This window comes from Lutra lutra, chromosome 15, assembly GCF_902655055.1.
Source record: "Lutra lutra chromosome 15, mLutLut1.2, whole genome shotgun sequence".
Taxonomy (NCBI): Eukaryota; Metazoa; Chordata; class Mammalia; order Carnivora; family Mustelidae; genus Lutra; species Lutra lutra.
Genome location: NC_062292.1, coordinates 38,243,028 through 38,258,170, shown reverse-complemented (window position 1 = coordinate 38,258,170; position 15,143 = coordinate 38,243,028). Strand labels below are relative to the sequence as shown.

At 35.8% G+C, this 15,143-nt stretch overlaps 1 protein-coding gene across 2 annotated transcripts in view; it reads left to right on the top strand.

Moving 5' to 3' along the window:
* ATP6V1G3 (ATPase H+ transporting V1 subunit G3) overlaps positions 1 to 14,236 on the top strand; it is a 66,729-nt gene extending 52,493 nt beyond the window's left edge. For both annotated transcript variants that reach the window (XM_047705711.1, XM_047705710.1), the window contains 2 exons: positions 6,748 to 6,848; positions 14,029 to 14,236. In XM_047705711.1, the coding sequence (XP_047561667.1) occupies positions 6,748 to 6,848; positions 14,029 to 14,202 (275 nt within the window). In that variant the 3' untranslated portion in view covers positions 14,203 to 14,236. The remainder of the gene's footprint in view (positions 1 to 6,747; positions 6,849 to 14,028) is intronic.
* Positions 14,237 to 15,143: the final 907 nt, after the last annotated feature.

The window sequence follows — 15,143 nt, the reverse complement described above, 5'->3', positions numbered from 1 at the left end:
AGAGCAGTTGCTTCATTGTTTTCCTGGTGATATTACTTTTTCCAATGTTTGTATCAGGTGAGCAAAATAATAACATTCTTTGAACCACGTTGGTATTATCATAATATTAACAAACCCCCAGAGCCCAGAAAAGCTGTTGTCGTTTCTCTTCTGCATAGTATAACAGAATCAAAACAATTATTAGTCACAGATAGAAATCTCCAAACATTCCCAAAGTGTCCTTTATTTTACTACCAAGTCAAGGTAGCCTCTATCCTGTCGATGTATATTATTGTCAGGTGGCTTATTCATTTGGATACCTACTCTTCCCACCATACTCCCGTATCTGGCTTTGCTTTCCAAGGCTCAACTGACATCATTGTTGTCTGGTTCTCACTGAGCCTTTGTATTGGTTTCCTACAGCTTCTGTAACAATTACCACATACAGGATGGCTTAAAACAATGGAAGCGTATTATCTCACAGTTCTGAAGGCCAGAAGTCCAAATGCAAGGTGCTGGCAGAGCTGGTCCCTTCTGGGGGTACTAAGGGGTAATCTGTCTCATGCCTCTGTCCTAGCCTCTGGGGACTGCCAGCAAGTCTTGGCATTCTTGAGTTTGCAGCTGCATCATTCCAATCTTTGCCTTTTAATTACAACCTTTTTCCTTAGGTGTCTTTCTTATGCCTCCATGACTCTATGGCAAATCTCCCACTCCTATAAGGACAGCAGTTATCAGCTGTAAATCAGTGTGACTTCATCTAACTTGTAAATCAGTGTGACCTCATCTAACTTGATTACATCTGCAAACACTTAACTTCTAAATAAAGCCACATTCACAGGTACCCAGGGTAAGGATTTAAACATATCCTTTTGAAGGACACTGTTCAACTCACAGCATCTTCTAATTGTCAAATCCACTTGACTATCTTGAGCCTTTATCGTCTTTGTTCTCCTTTGTAAGTGAAAAACTCAGAGGTTTCCTGTATTCCCTGTGTTTACATTTTTTATTCCATTTTCTCCTGAACCCACTTTTTTCCTTTTTTTTATTTGAATGTAGTTAACATACCATGTTACATTAGTTTCATATGCACAGTTTAGTGATTCAATATTTCTATATGTTATGCTGTGCTCACCATGAGTATAGCTACCATCTGTCACCATATAATGCTATTACAATATCATTGACTATATTCTTTATGCTGTGCCTTTTATTCTTGTGATGTATTCATTCCAGAACTGGAAGCCTGTATTTCCCATTTCCTCTTCACCCATTTTGCTCATCCACCCACCCCTTTTCCCTCTGGCAACCGCCATTTTGTTCTCTCTACTTGTGAGTCTAATTCTCCTTTTCGTTTATTTATTCATTTGTGGTTTTTTTATATTCCACATATGAGTGAAATCTTATGGTATTTGTCTTTCTCAGTCTTACTGATTTCACTTAGCATAATATCCTCTTTAATCAGAGTTTTATCCCTACAATTCCACCAAAGCTCCCTTTGCCAAGACCACAAACATTGCTAACCCATTTTTTAATTAAATGTCTCAGTCACAACTGGAACCCTCTTTTATCTTTGAAACTCTTCCTTCATCTGACTTTGGGACACCACTTTCACGGTTGGCTTCCTGTCATCTTTCCAGTCTCTAAAGTTGGACTCCCAATTGGGACCTATTTTTTTTCTCTATCTGGAGATACTTCCTATGCGATCCCATCTAATCCCATGGTTCTAAACACCAGCTGTATGAATGATGATTCCTAAACTTGATACTTCCAGACCTCATTGCTTCCTCACTCTCCAAATTCATGTAAACATCAGTTTTCTCACCATTGTCACTAGATGTTTAATAGGCATCTCAGTTAAACTGCATTCTTGACCCTACTCCCAAAATAAAATGTTGGATCACCATTGCCTTGTCTCTCGTGTTTATCCATTGACTCTGCCTTCAAAGTATATCTAACTTCTTACCAACTCTTCTGCTACTTCACTATTTCCAGCAATCATTAACACTTATCTGAACTATTGCAACATATTTCAAACTGGTCTTCCTATTTCTCCCTTGCCCCTACAAACTATTCTCACCACACCAGCCAAAGAAATCCTTTTAAATCTTATATAGTATCACAGTACACCTTTGCTAAAAACCCTTCATGAATTCAGCATCTTAAGAAACAAAAGCTGTATCATGCCCCAGGAGCAGTTTGTGACCTGGTCCCACTACTACCTCTCTGATATCATCTCCTAATATTCATTCATCTCAATCATTTTGTTCCAGGCATGACAGCATTTTTGCTGTTTCTTGAGCATGTCACATACCCAGGATATTTACATCTGTTGTTGCCTCTGCTAGGAATGCTCTTGCCCTTTAGATATTTGCCTGGCTAATTGTCTTATTCCTTCAGGTCTCTATTCATATATCACTTCATCCAAAAGACACTACTTACCTAAATTAACACCCACCATCTCTCTATCCCATGGGCTCTTTCTTCCTTCTTCTTGGTACTTACTATCTCTACCATATCATCCACTACCTGTTTTCTATCTCCCCTTCACGTGTTCAGAATACAAGCTCCTTGAGAATAGAAAGTTTGTCTGTTTATGGTTTTCACTGCTGTATTTATAGATATAGAAACAGTGTGCAGCACATAGAGGATGTTTGATAACATTGGTTATTTAAATGTCTCTTTTTTCCATTCTCTGTAGCATTTGACCCTGTGGCCACATCCTTCTTGAATGTTTGTTTGGTTTCCCCTACTTCTCTGACCACTAATTCTCAGGCTCTTCCTGAGGGTCCTCTTCCTTTTCTCATATATGGAATGGTGGCATGCACCCAGATTAAGACCTTCATTCTCTTTTCTCTTCATTCTGTACATACTCCTTTGGTTTCAGTCCAAATCCCATTGCTATGACAAGCACCCATACAATCCCAGATAACTGACATGCAGATCTTTGTCTCCATTTCAAAACTTGCTTCTGGATCCAAACTTGTCTGTCCAGATGCCCTCAATACCTCCACTTGGATGTCCTTAGGGAAGCCTACAGGGGCTTTTCTAGTTAACAGCCTGAGGACTGTTCCTCAAACTCACATTGTATTTCTTGTCTTCGTTCCTAACAAAAGGTCCCCAGAAACTGGACTTGTTTTCCTAACAATGATTTAAAAAAGTCAAATAGCTGTTCTTTGTCAAACATTTTATTTATATTTTTTCCTAAGACATATCATGATTCATTCCAGTAGATTGTTAAATCTGTTTTATAGATGAGAAAACTCAGGCTCAGACACACGAACTTGCTCAAGTTTGCAAGGCTTTTAATATCTTATTTTAGTTGTGCTTAGTGTATAATTTCAGTTCTTTTCTGAAATGATATATGAAATCTCCTCTTCCTCATCACAAAACGATTCCAGAATCAACTTAACCATCCAATCAACAGAACAGGGTTTTCTGTGTCTCAAAAGCTCATTGCATTTGGGATACTCAATTCACTTGGCCACAAACCCAGGAAGAGTCCATACCTGAGCATTTACTGCCCACCACACTCCCACATAAGCTGAGTTTTAATCTGCCCAAATAGATTTTTTCATTCTTTTCCCACAAATCCCCTGGACCTCAAAGATCTTCCCCTCTCTTTCCTTCCCACAAAATTTCCTGTAAAATATCTCAATAAGGGCATGTTGAATGTAAGACATATTTGCATGACAAGCCGCATGTTTAGAAATGAATGGGGTTATTAAGGTGCAGTGTTTACAAAGAATGTCCAAAAGTATCTTAAAAGGGTCACTGTGCCTTGTTCTTTTTTTTTTTTTTCCATTCAGCTCAATCATTCCTTCCTCAGAAGTTCTTCCCCGATGTCCCTTGGCAGCCTGCTCTGACCCACACTCTACGTATCTGTGTTCTGTTGTTTGCATTTTTGACTTACTTTAATAACATAAGACATAACATGACTATTGGGGTGAATGGCAAGCACAAATTGTCTAGAACTTAAGTATACTAACTTCCATAAATTTGAGGGTTTTTAACTGCCATGGAAGAAACAGAATCAAAATATACGTTCCATTTTTCATAATTTATTATATGTATTCTTCACAATTTTATGTATTTTATATTTTCCTCTTGGATGCCAGTGTATCATGCACACATTTCCAAATTACACTGTATTTATGCCAGCTGGAGGCAAGGATCATATCATATGCATTTCTCTACACTCTGTGTATAGCTGTATGCAGAACATATAGTAGGCGTTTGATAAACATTGAGTGAATAATGGATGGACGAATCAAAACCATCCCTTCCTGGACCACTCTGGAGCTTAGTAGTATTTAAAATCTGCTTTAGTTGTATTTAAAATCATCGTGCATAAGGTAATCACATTTTCTAAACCAAACATTAGACCATTTGGTCTCATAAGCACATATGACCTTGTAGGAATTTTGGGACCAAACATTTGATTGTCCTATTTAAAATCTGGGCTGTCCCATAGGGTCACCCCTATGTTTGGTACAGAAAGTATTAAGAAATAAGAATATAAACCTAAATGCCACTTGAGTCACAGCAGCCATATATTTAATGATTAAGAAGAAAGAGGTATAATATTAAAATTTGGAAATCTTCATACCGAGACAGAGAAGCAACCCAGAGGTTGATAAGAATTGATTTGATGCATGCATTTTGCTTCACCTCGAGTGAAACAGCAGGCTTTAGGCTCCAGTTTCTTCCACTGGATTAAATCAGGTGTAGCATATGCAGGCTCTCACACAGCGGCAGCTGCTGAGTCTGTCCAGAAAATGGCTGTGCCAGCAGCGATTTCCCTGTGGCTCTCCTATTTAATTGAATGAGAACCAGCAGGTGACTGGTGCCATGACGGGGGAATCACAGACACACTCTGAGCATGTCACTGTGTGATGGAGCTAATATACAGCCTTCTAAGTAGGGCACTGGATTCTGCTCAGGGAAGGCGCACACACAGAATTTTCCTATTATTATTATCATTATTATTATTATTTTAATGTACTAGAGTTGTGACTTTGAAACCAATATTTTTACATTTTATGTAATTAACATGGAGAGTAGTGATGTCTCATGTAATTTATAAAGTGATTATGTATCTTCCAACCTATTATTACTAAGAAAATGTTAATACACCTTACGTATATTTCTGTCCTAATGTTAATGACAAGCAGTGATAAGAAAGAGAACTGGGGATCGAGGAGGAGTTTCCTCTCCCAACATATTGTGTATTTGTTCTGTGAATAGTACGTGCTTGGTTGCCACAGAATGGTTAGAAATGTGGAGAATGAAGGCATCTGTATATATAAAATGATAATGAGCATTCATTCAGTAGGAAAAAGGTAAGCATTGCTGTTAATGTTCCATTAAGCCTCAAACATCAGAAGAACACTAATTTTCACCATACCTTGGATTTTTTATGGAGTAAAGGCAAAGCTAACTATCTGATCTGAATGAGGTTTACTCGGTTCTATTCAAGGACAAGAGGCATTAAAAGACACCCATGTCAAGTTATAACTCAGTGAATCTATCTTCATAGAATAAATGGAATATATAGACAGCAACTAGCAAAGCAACTCATGCTTAGCAGGGAGAGAAATTTAGAAACCATTTACACTCAAATGTTACAAAGATGTATAAAAATAAAGTCATATAAAAACATGTATGTGGATGACAGAAATTTATGTTAAGATTTTCTTTTCTGCTACTTAATGAGAACACTTATTTAGTTCAAAGTCTACACAAAATAACAGTTGACAAAAATTATAAACAAAAGCTTGAGACATTATCAGAGAATGTTAAATAAGCAAAAGAATGGAAGCATTTAAGTGAAATTAGAAGACAAGAGATTCAGATAAAAAAATGTTAATACAATTCGGAGTTTCTTTAAAGTTTTAATGCATTAAGCATTAAGACCTAACCCCCTGAAGGTGGTGGGTGCTGGGGGCATAGTAACAATTAATATTAGCCTGTAAGCCCCCAAATTTACTCTGGTTGTCAAAAAAAGTCATGTGCTTAGTTAATGATCCCCACAGCATTGTGTTTGTCTGAAACTTTCATCTACACTGCTGTCTGCTGGCTTAAGGCTTACACCTTTGCTCTTAATAAAAGAAAAGAGAGCTATTTAACTAAATCTCCTAACCATTAAAAACAATTGGTTTTACGGCCACTTTCAAGTCCCCCTCAGAGAAAGCTACTACGAAAAAAAAAAAAAAAATACCCACTTTGATGTGCTGTGGGGCTTAATCAGACATTCTAGAGTCAACAAATGCTAAGAAAAAAAAAAATCTCAATAAAATGCTTTAAAAAATTGTAAGTCAGTTTGATAGAGTCTGAGTTGCATGTTTGTAGTGCTTTTGGAGATCTGCCAGTGTTAAATAGGATCCAGTTGGTGGGGACTGAAGGATTCCTGGCAACAAATCAGGACAGAAAATCTGACCAAATAATGTCTTTCCGAATAGCTGACAGCTAAAATCTGTTCTCTGGCTGTCACTGCTGTGAGTAAATGGGCAGATATTTTATTTAAACACATAAGTGTGAAAGAAAGTTATCATTTCCATATTCTGGAAAATCCAATCGGAAAAAAACAAGGTATTTTTCAATATTGTTTTTTAATGAAGTTTGCCAGTTTTAGGAAAATATATCAAGAAAATGAGGTAGACTTCACTGATTTTTTTCTTCTTAGAAATCAAGTTTGAAATTCCATGTCTATTTAAAAAACAAAACAAAACAAAAAAAAACCATTCCTTCTATGCCATTGTCCATATTCAGGAAAAGAGAAACGACTGAAGCAAGCTAAAGAAGAAGCTATGGCAGAAATTGACCAGTACAGAATGCAGAGAGATAAGGAGTTCAGACTGAAGCAGTCTAAGGTAAACAAGAAAGTAAACACAGAGCTTCTTTTTAATGCGGCATAGATTATATTAATATTCAAAAGGTATAATTCAGAATATCAAGGGGGGAAATACACTGGATTGAGCAGATGCAGTTCAACTAGCTTGAACATCAAACTAAATCTTACACATTCTAGAATTACTGATTTTACGCTTTCACTTTCAAGGCTTTTTGATTTAACATAGAAAGTGTCAATCAATAGTTAATATCTATTATATGCTGCCCATTAAAAACTGTATTTTCAAATATTCAAATTGAAGGGCCTGGTTGAGTATTATTTCTACCACAGATTATTGACTAACACATTTTATTAAGAAAAACACTTCACAAAACGTATTTTTTTGTCTATCAACATTCACCACTACAATCAATAAAAAGAGTTGTACATCGTTACAGAATGAGTTTGTTAAGCCACATCTACTTTAGTGAATTTGAGATTTACAAATAACCAAAGTAGATACTGTTGCATATTGCTGAAAAGTCTCCTGGTATTTTTTTTTTTTTAATTTCCTCTTTAACAGTCTGGCTTCATTCAACAAATCTTTCATGAAAATATTTTTAAAAGGGTTTTTCCTCCACTAACATTTTCCAAATATCTACAGTTTACAGTAAAAAAAAAAAACAAATAAATAAGCACACGATATTTTCGGAACCAACATCCTCCCTTCTGTGTTGCAACATGGAGTAAAAAAAAAAAATTAAATTCCATGTGTTACAAACTAAAGTTTATACGGGTTTTTTTTTTTTTCTTTAGTAGGAACATAAATAAAGGCTGACACTGCAAGATGAACTACAAGCACTTTGGAAATCCCCTTATTTACAACTTTTATTTTAGTGGGAGTGGATGTGAGACTCATAGAGGATCAGGTAAATTGAATCTCATGGTAGGAAAAACTTTTCCAGTGACCTCTTTCTTTTTTCTTTTTTCTCAATATTTTTTTTGGGGGGGGGAGATTTCATTTATTTATTTGACATAAGAGAGAGAGAGCATGAGCACGGGAGGGGCAGAGAGAGAGGGAGAAGCCAACACCCTGCTGAGCAGGGAGCCCATGTGGGTCTCTATCCCAGGACCCTGGGATCATGACCTGAGCCAAAAGCAGAAGCATAACCAACTGAGCCACCCAGGTGCCACCAGTGGGCTCTTTCTTAACATAAAAAGTCCTTCCTAGAATAAAGTGGACCATCAGCTAAAATAAGTTCTTCTTATCAATATTTTTAAAAAGGCATCATAAAATCCGAAGTCTATACATGTGTATACAACCCTCCGTAATTGGCCCTTGGCTGTCTCTCTAACTTGTCAGTTCTAAAAATGTCATGCACTTACATCTTACTGTGAACCACAGATATTTTTTAAATGATAGTGTAGGGAAAAGCATTTCTTTATGTTTTTATGAAAAATTTATTGAAAGAAGCCAGTCAATTGAAAAAGAAATCATAAGGAAATAGGAGAACATTTTCCAGCAAGCAAGGTGCAATAATATCTCCTAGGGTCATTTGTAACATTTTCTATTACCTTTGTCTCTGTTCAATTTTAGCCATATCTGCCTTCCCGTTCTTCCCCAGACTGAACATGCCACCGCCAATGGCACCTTTACACATGTTTATTTCCTCCCTGGAATCATCTTCTTTCAGACATTTTCATCCTTCTTTGATCTCTGTTCATTTGTTAACTCCTCTTTCTGATCACCTTATTTAAAATTGTGTCTCTCATTCAAAAAAGAAATTCCCCATTATAGTCATATCAGGTATCATAACTAGATACATTGTAAATTCACATTTTTTATTGCCTATCTTTTCTTCTGAACTATAACACCAAAATGGCAGGTTCTATGTTATGCTCTCTGTTACTTTCCCCAATGATAAAATAGCGTCTGCTCCATAGTAAGCACACAATAAATATTCACTGGGAGAATGGGTAACCAACATTTCTTCTGTGCCTTTATCTTTCCTGTTGAGTCCCATCATGACCCATGACATGTTGGGACCTGAGATAATAGTCATCCTTAATGCGGACCAGCATTTATTATTCCAGGAAAAATATTTCTGATGTACTTATTTCTATTTTTAAGTAATCACAAGACTGACTGTAATTTTAGAAAGTAGTTGGGTTAAATCTCTTGAAATATTATATCTCCAGAAAGATCTCATAAGATGTAAATCTGGTTTAGGATATTTGTTCTCTGCTTTGGAAAATAATTAAAACTCCTCATTGCTGTCATAATTAGAGCTCGAAGCCAATTTTCCATCTAGTTGATCAAAAGCTCACATAGAAAGGTTAACAGGTTTAGGCCTCCACTACTTCAAGCATATTGTAAAACCATTAGCACAAGATATTCGTTCCTTGGCATGACCTCCATATGTCAGACATATTGCTATTCCAGTTAAATCTCATCATCATTAACCCAGGGCAAGTAAGAGGTCTGGGAGGAGACCCAAGAAGCCAGTTTCCTTCCTGCTGTGGGTGAGACGCCTCGATGTCACTTTTTTTAGTTGCGTCTTTTAGCTCTTGTCAATGTATGTGTTGTTTCAATTCCCCTGATATAGCAACAGAAAGAGGTATCCCAGTGTGGGTTGTTTATCAACAAATATTGTTTTATTAAAGATTTATTTATCCCTTGCTTGTCATTGCTACCGGATATAATTTCTTCTCCAAAAGAAGATGTTACATGGCTAAAAGGAAATCTGGACTACAGTGGAAACATGAAATCTCTTATTAACGCAAGTAGAAGTTAGATGGCCCATGAATCTAACCAGAAAACTTGAAAACAGTTTCCTGGGACATATTGAAGACTTTTGTATCTTTCATCTTTCCTCCTGAATTCATTTTGTTTTCTTCAAACAACCGTAGATTGAGAATGAAAAACATTTTGTTTTCTTCAAACAACCGTAGATTGAGAATGCAAAACTGTGTTTTGCTTATAATAGTGGGACCCAAAAACCTCTGCTTTCCCCTTAAAAAAGAAAAAAAAGTTTTATTTATTCTATTTAAGAGAGAGAGTGAGTGTGTGAGTGGGGTGAGGGAAAGAAGGAAAGAAGCTCCAATCAGACTCTCCACGGAGTCCAGAGAGCGACGCAGGGGCTCAATCCAACAACTCACAAGATCATGACCTGAGCTGAAACCAAGAGGCAGATGTTTGACCAACTGAGTCACCCAAGCACACCTCTCTGTTTTCTCTCAAACAGGAACATTTGAAAAATTTGTAAAGAAACTTACTGAATGTTGAAAGATTTCACAAATACCATCAGTCATTTAGCTGTGAATCTAATAAGCATCAACCTCAATATTGAAGTTTTGAAAATTAACAGGAAGAAGTCCTTAAAGGGAGTCCTTTGATGATGTGTACCACCACATGTCACACAATTATCAACTTTTAATTTATATAGTGTGCCAAACATTCAGATAGCAGACTTCTGCCAAAAAGAGCAGCAGAGTGCAGGTAATAAGTTCTCTGTAATGTGTTCTCTGTAATACATTCTCTGATCATTCTATTCAGTTCAACAAATATGCACTGAGCATCTACTATGCTCTAAGCAGTGTTAGAGACACTTACAATACATCAGTGGACAAGGCAATTGATCTTTTGTGGAGCTTATATTCATTCCTTTACTCTCCTGGATGACTTAAATCCACACTGTCTGCATATATAAAGGTATGGAATTCTTCCTGAGGAAGGCCATTTAAAATAGTATATGGGAGCGCCTGGGTGGCTCAGTGGGTTAAAGCCTCTGCCTTCGGCTCAGGTCATGATCTCAGGGTTCTGGGATCGAGCCCCGCATCGGGCTCTCTGCTCCCCGGGGAGCCTGCTTCCCTTCCTCTCTCTCTGCCTGCCTCTCTGCCTACCTGTGATCTCTGTCAAATAAATAAATAAAATTTAAAAAAGAGTCCTTTAAAAAAAAATAAATTAAATAAATAAATAAATAAAATAGTATATGGTACCAGAGGAGAGGTGGGTGGGTGAAGGGTGTTAAGTGTACATTTATCTTAATGAGCACTGAGTAATATATAGAATTGTTGAATCACTGTATTGTACACCTGAAACTAATATAACTATAGTTAACTAATATTAACTATACTGGAATTAAAATTTTAAATAAAGTAAAAAAAAATAATAAAACAGTATATGGTTGGTTACTGGTAGAACAATTCAGTATAGAACTATAGAAATTCAAATTACTGCACATCAAATAAACTCAAAATAATATTATATTTAACTTTTCAGGATGAGGCATGGACTATGGGCTACTTTTTAAGGGCATTCCAATGTTTCTGAAAGTATAAAATGGATTAAAAAGCACAAGGAACATAATCACTGACAATTCATAAAAATCACTGACATTTACTGATCAGTTGCTCAGGGCTAAGCTCCTTGCTATGTAACATCTATACTACAATCCTTTCAGAAAAATCATCGTATTGTCTTAGAAAAGCACATGAAGAATACAACTAATAGTAGTAGCTACCATCTGTGCGTTAGACTCGTACTGTCAAAAATGGTGGCCACTTCACCTATAGCTAAAAAACACTCATAATGTAGCTAGTCCATGCGTGGAGGAGATGGGTGGTATAACTGGGTGATGGGCATTAAGGAGGGCATGTGATGTAATGAGCACTGGGTGTTATATACAACTGATGAATCACGGAACTCTACCTCTGAAACTAATAATATACTGTATGTTAATTAATTGAATTTAAATAAAATTAAATTAAATTTTTAAAAAATTTAGCTAGTTCCCATTAAGATGTTCTGTAAGTATAAAATATATACCAGATTACAAAACTTAGTATGAAAAACAGCAATGCAATAATTTTATACTGATGGTACATCAAAATAATAATATAAAGAACACATTAGGTTAAATAAAATATGTCATTAAAATCAATTTTGTCTTTTTTAAATTAAATTAAAATTTTTTTTAAAGATTTTATTTATTTATTTGACAGAGATCACGAGTAGGCAGAGAGGCAGGCAGAGAGAGAGGAAGGGAAGCAGGCTCCCTGCTGAGCAAAAAGCCTGATGCGAGGCTCAATCCCAGGACCCTGGGATCATGACCTGAGCCAAAGGCAGAGGCTTAACCCACTGAGCCACCCAGGCGCCCCAGTTAAATTAAATTTTTAATTAAAATTAAAAAGTCACCTTTTTAATGTGCCTCTGTAAAATTTAAAATTACTTCTATGGCTTGTTGGGACACCTGGGTGACTCAGTTGGTTAAGTGACTGACTTGATTGTGGCTCAGGCCATGATCTCAGGGTCATGAGATGGAGCCGCACTGTGGATTCCCTACTCAGCAGGGAGTCTGCTTGAGCTTCTCTCTCTCCTTCTGTCCCTCCCCCCACTTTTGCACTCTCTCTCTCAAATAAATAAATAAAATCTTTTTAAAAAATTTACATATATGGCTTGCTTTGTGAGTCATGTTACGTTTCTATGGGACAATGCTGAAATAAAGAACCTAAATTGAAATGAACTTTTTCAAGGGCCTACAGAATAGTTCACTGAGCTAACCTAATAACAGCTGTTTTTAACACTGTTCCAAAAAAATAGATAATAATTTTATAATAGTTTGTCTTATACATTTTTCAACACTAAAGAAGTTGGATTTAAGACTTTTTTTTTTTGAGTTTGGTAGACTCTCATGTAAAATAGTGGGTTTAGAGGGAAAAATAGATTTTGGTAAAATAATTTTGATAAGTAGTTCTCCTCCATTTTTAGACTTCTTCCTAGCAAGGGAAATTCAGTCCATATGTCTCTGCTCCTTATATTCTCACTTATCAAAATGTTATTTTATAAAAGTTATTTGATGTCTTAGAAGCTAGTTTTCCTTAAGTGATTTTCTTTGAACTGGGAAGCCCTTATTGCATGGAGTATAAACAGAAAAGAACTTGAAACTGATGGCCTCAGTTGCATTTGATTTCAAGTGTAGGACCTAGAAAGATAATTCAAATTCTAGAATTTAAAATAGTCTTAGGAGTCAATCATTAGCATAGTCTCTTGGATTGAACTAAATGCATACCTTCTTTGTGTGTAAACACTCACAGAAGAGAAAAACAAACAAAAACCAGCTGTGTCACCTTAACAATACTGTTTAAGAAAGGCTGAGTTTACAAAGGAGATAAATTAGGAGTTGACTGTTTGCTTAGCAAAGGATAACTTTACAAAGGGTTTCACTGCAGAATCCCTTTAAATTAGCAATTCCCCTGGTGAAATTTTATTTTGTTCAAATCTCTTGGAGATAATGGGAAATACTGGGAAATCCTGCTAATGAGAGCAACCAGAAAGATTTATTAAAGTGCATCTAAAAATATAATGTAACTAAATGGACACGTATATCTTTTTTTTTTTTAGATTTTATTTATTTATTTATCAGAGAGAGAGAGCAAGAGAGAGAGAGCACAAGCAGGCAGAGAGGCAGGCAGAGGCAGAGAGAGAAACAGGCTCCCCACTGAGCAAGGAACCCGATGCGGGACTCGATCCCATGACCCTGGTGGGATCATGACCTGAGCCGAAGGCAGCGGCTTAACCAACTGAGCCACCCAGGTGCCCCTGGACATGTATACCTTAAGTTGAAATTCATTTTATATTAAAATTTTCAAAATTCTATCTGTTACCCAAAAAGAGATAACTATACATGCCAAAGTATTGTACTGGGCATGTTGTAGCTATATCTTCCTGAAAAACAACAATCAGTATATATTTTAAAAATTGGCAAACCAGTTATTTGCTCTTTAAAAATCAGCAGAATGGGTGAAATCATGTCTTTCAACTTTATTTTCCAGATTTTTAATTCAGAAAAGCAAACCATGGGGAAGATACAAGAACTGAATTGAACCTATTATAAATATGTGAAAAATGTAATACATGAAAAAACTTCTGAGTGTGTTATAATGATTGTGAATATGCCTTCAATTTGTACTGTGTGGAGACCAGCCTCAAAACAGAAGTAACTGACCATGGCTTTTCATTCTTTAGGAATGTTTATCTATCTCACTTATGGTAATGGTGGTTGTATCCATTCTCTGAGAAAGTTCTGGAAAAATAACACGTAAGATGTACACCATAGACCAAGCATTAATAAATAACCCAAAACAAGTTTAACTAGTAAAACAATTACACTTTAAGATGATACATAGTGTGGTGAATTCTCTCTGTTCTATTTTGTCAGATAATGGGCTCTCAAAGTAATCTCTCAGAAGAAGTAGAAGAGCAAACACAAGGGAAGATAAAAGAACTGAATGGAAGCTACAACAAATGCATGGAAAGTGTGTTGAAGCAGCTTTTGAACACTGTTTGTGATGTGAAGCCAGAAATCCATGTAAACTACAGAGCCACCAACTAAATGGGCACCCTACTGTTCAATAAAAGCTATATGCATGCCACCTGGTTGCTTATGGTTATTAAGCTTATTAATGGGTTATATTTTATAATCCATATATTATAATATAATGGATTATTATAATCCCTATATAATATATAATATATAATCCATATGTTAAAATAGAATGGATTATATATTATAAAACTTATTAATTAAATAAGTTAATTAATAAGCTTAATGCTTATTAGGAAACTTGAAATGTAAATCTCATATTTACTAGATATCTACAGATTTCAGTGTGACATAATTCACAAAACAGCACTGAATTTAAAAACAAACAAACAAAAAGTTGTTACATCATTCTTGCTAACAGGCATGACTTGTCATTCAATGTGGAGTAAATCAAACATGCAAAGTAACATATTTTTTGACACTTGGCAGGAAAACATGAACCTGGCCACTTTTTAGTGGATATGTGGCTTTTACAAAGTGCTTCTTTTTAACAATTTACAAAATTTTTTCTTTGTTGTAGTTGTTAGAAGATCATTTTTAAGGGAAGATTTATATCTCATGCAGGTATAAAATGAACAGATGTCAAAGATTTTATTTAAGTCATTAATCAATGAGGAAACCAGTAAGATGTTACCACTAGTTCAAAGAATATTAAGAATGTCATAGATAGAGAAATGAGAGATAATAGATAATAGAGAGAGAGAGAGATGATAAAGAGATATGGGTTGGTTGTGTAAACATCCTTTCTGCCTATCAGATATTCTTCTCTTTCAACTATTCTTTAAAAGAGAAAAAAAAAAAGATACTTAAATGAGCTGCTCGCATAGATGTTTAGGTTTAAAGAACAAACAAACAAACAAAAATGGTCCCAGGAGGTGTTATTGTTATATGCTATGAATTGAATATTTGTGTTCCCCCAAAGTTTATATGTTGAAATCTATCCCCAGCGT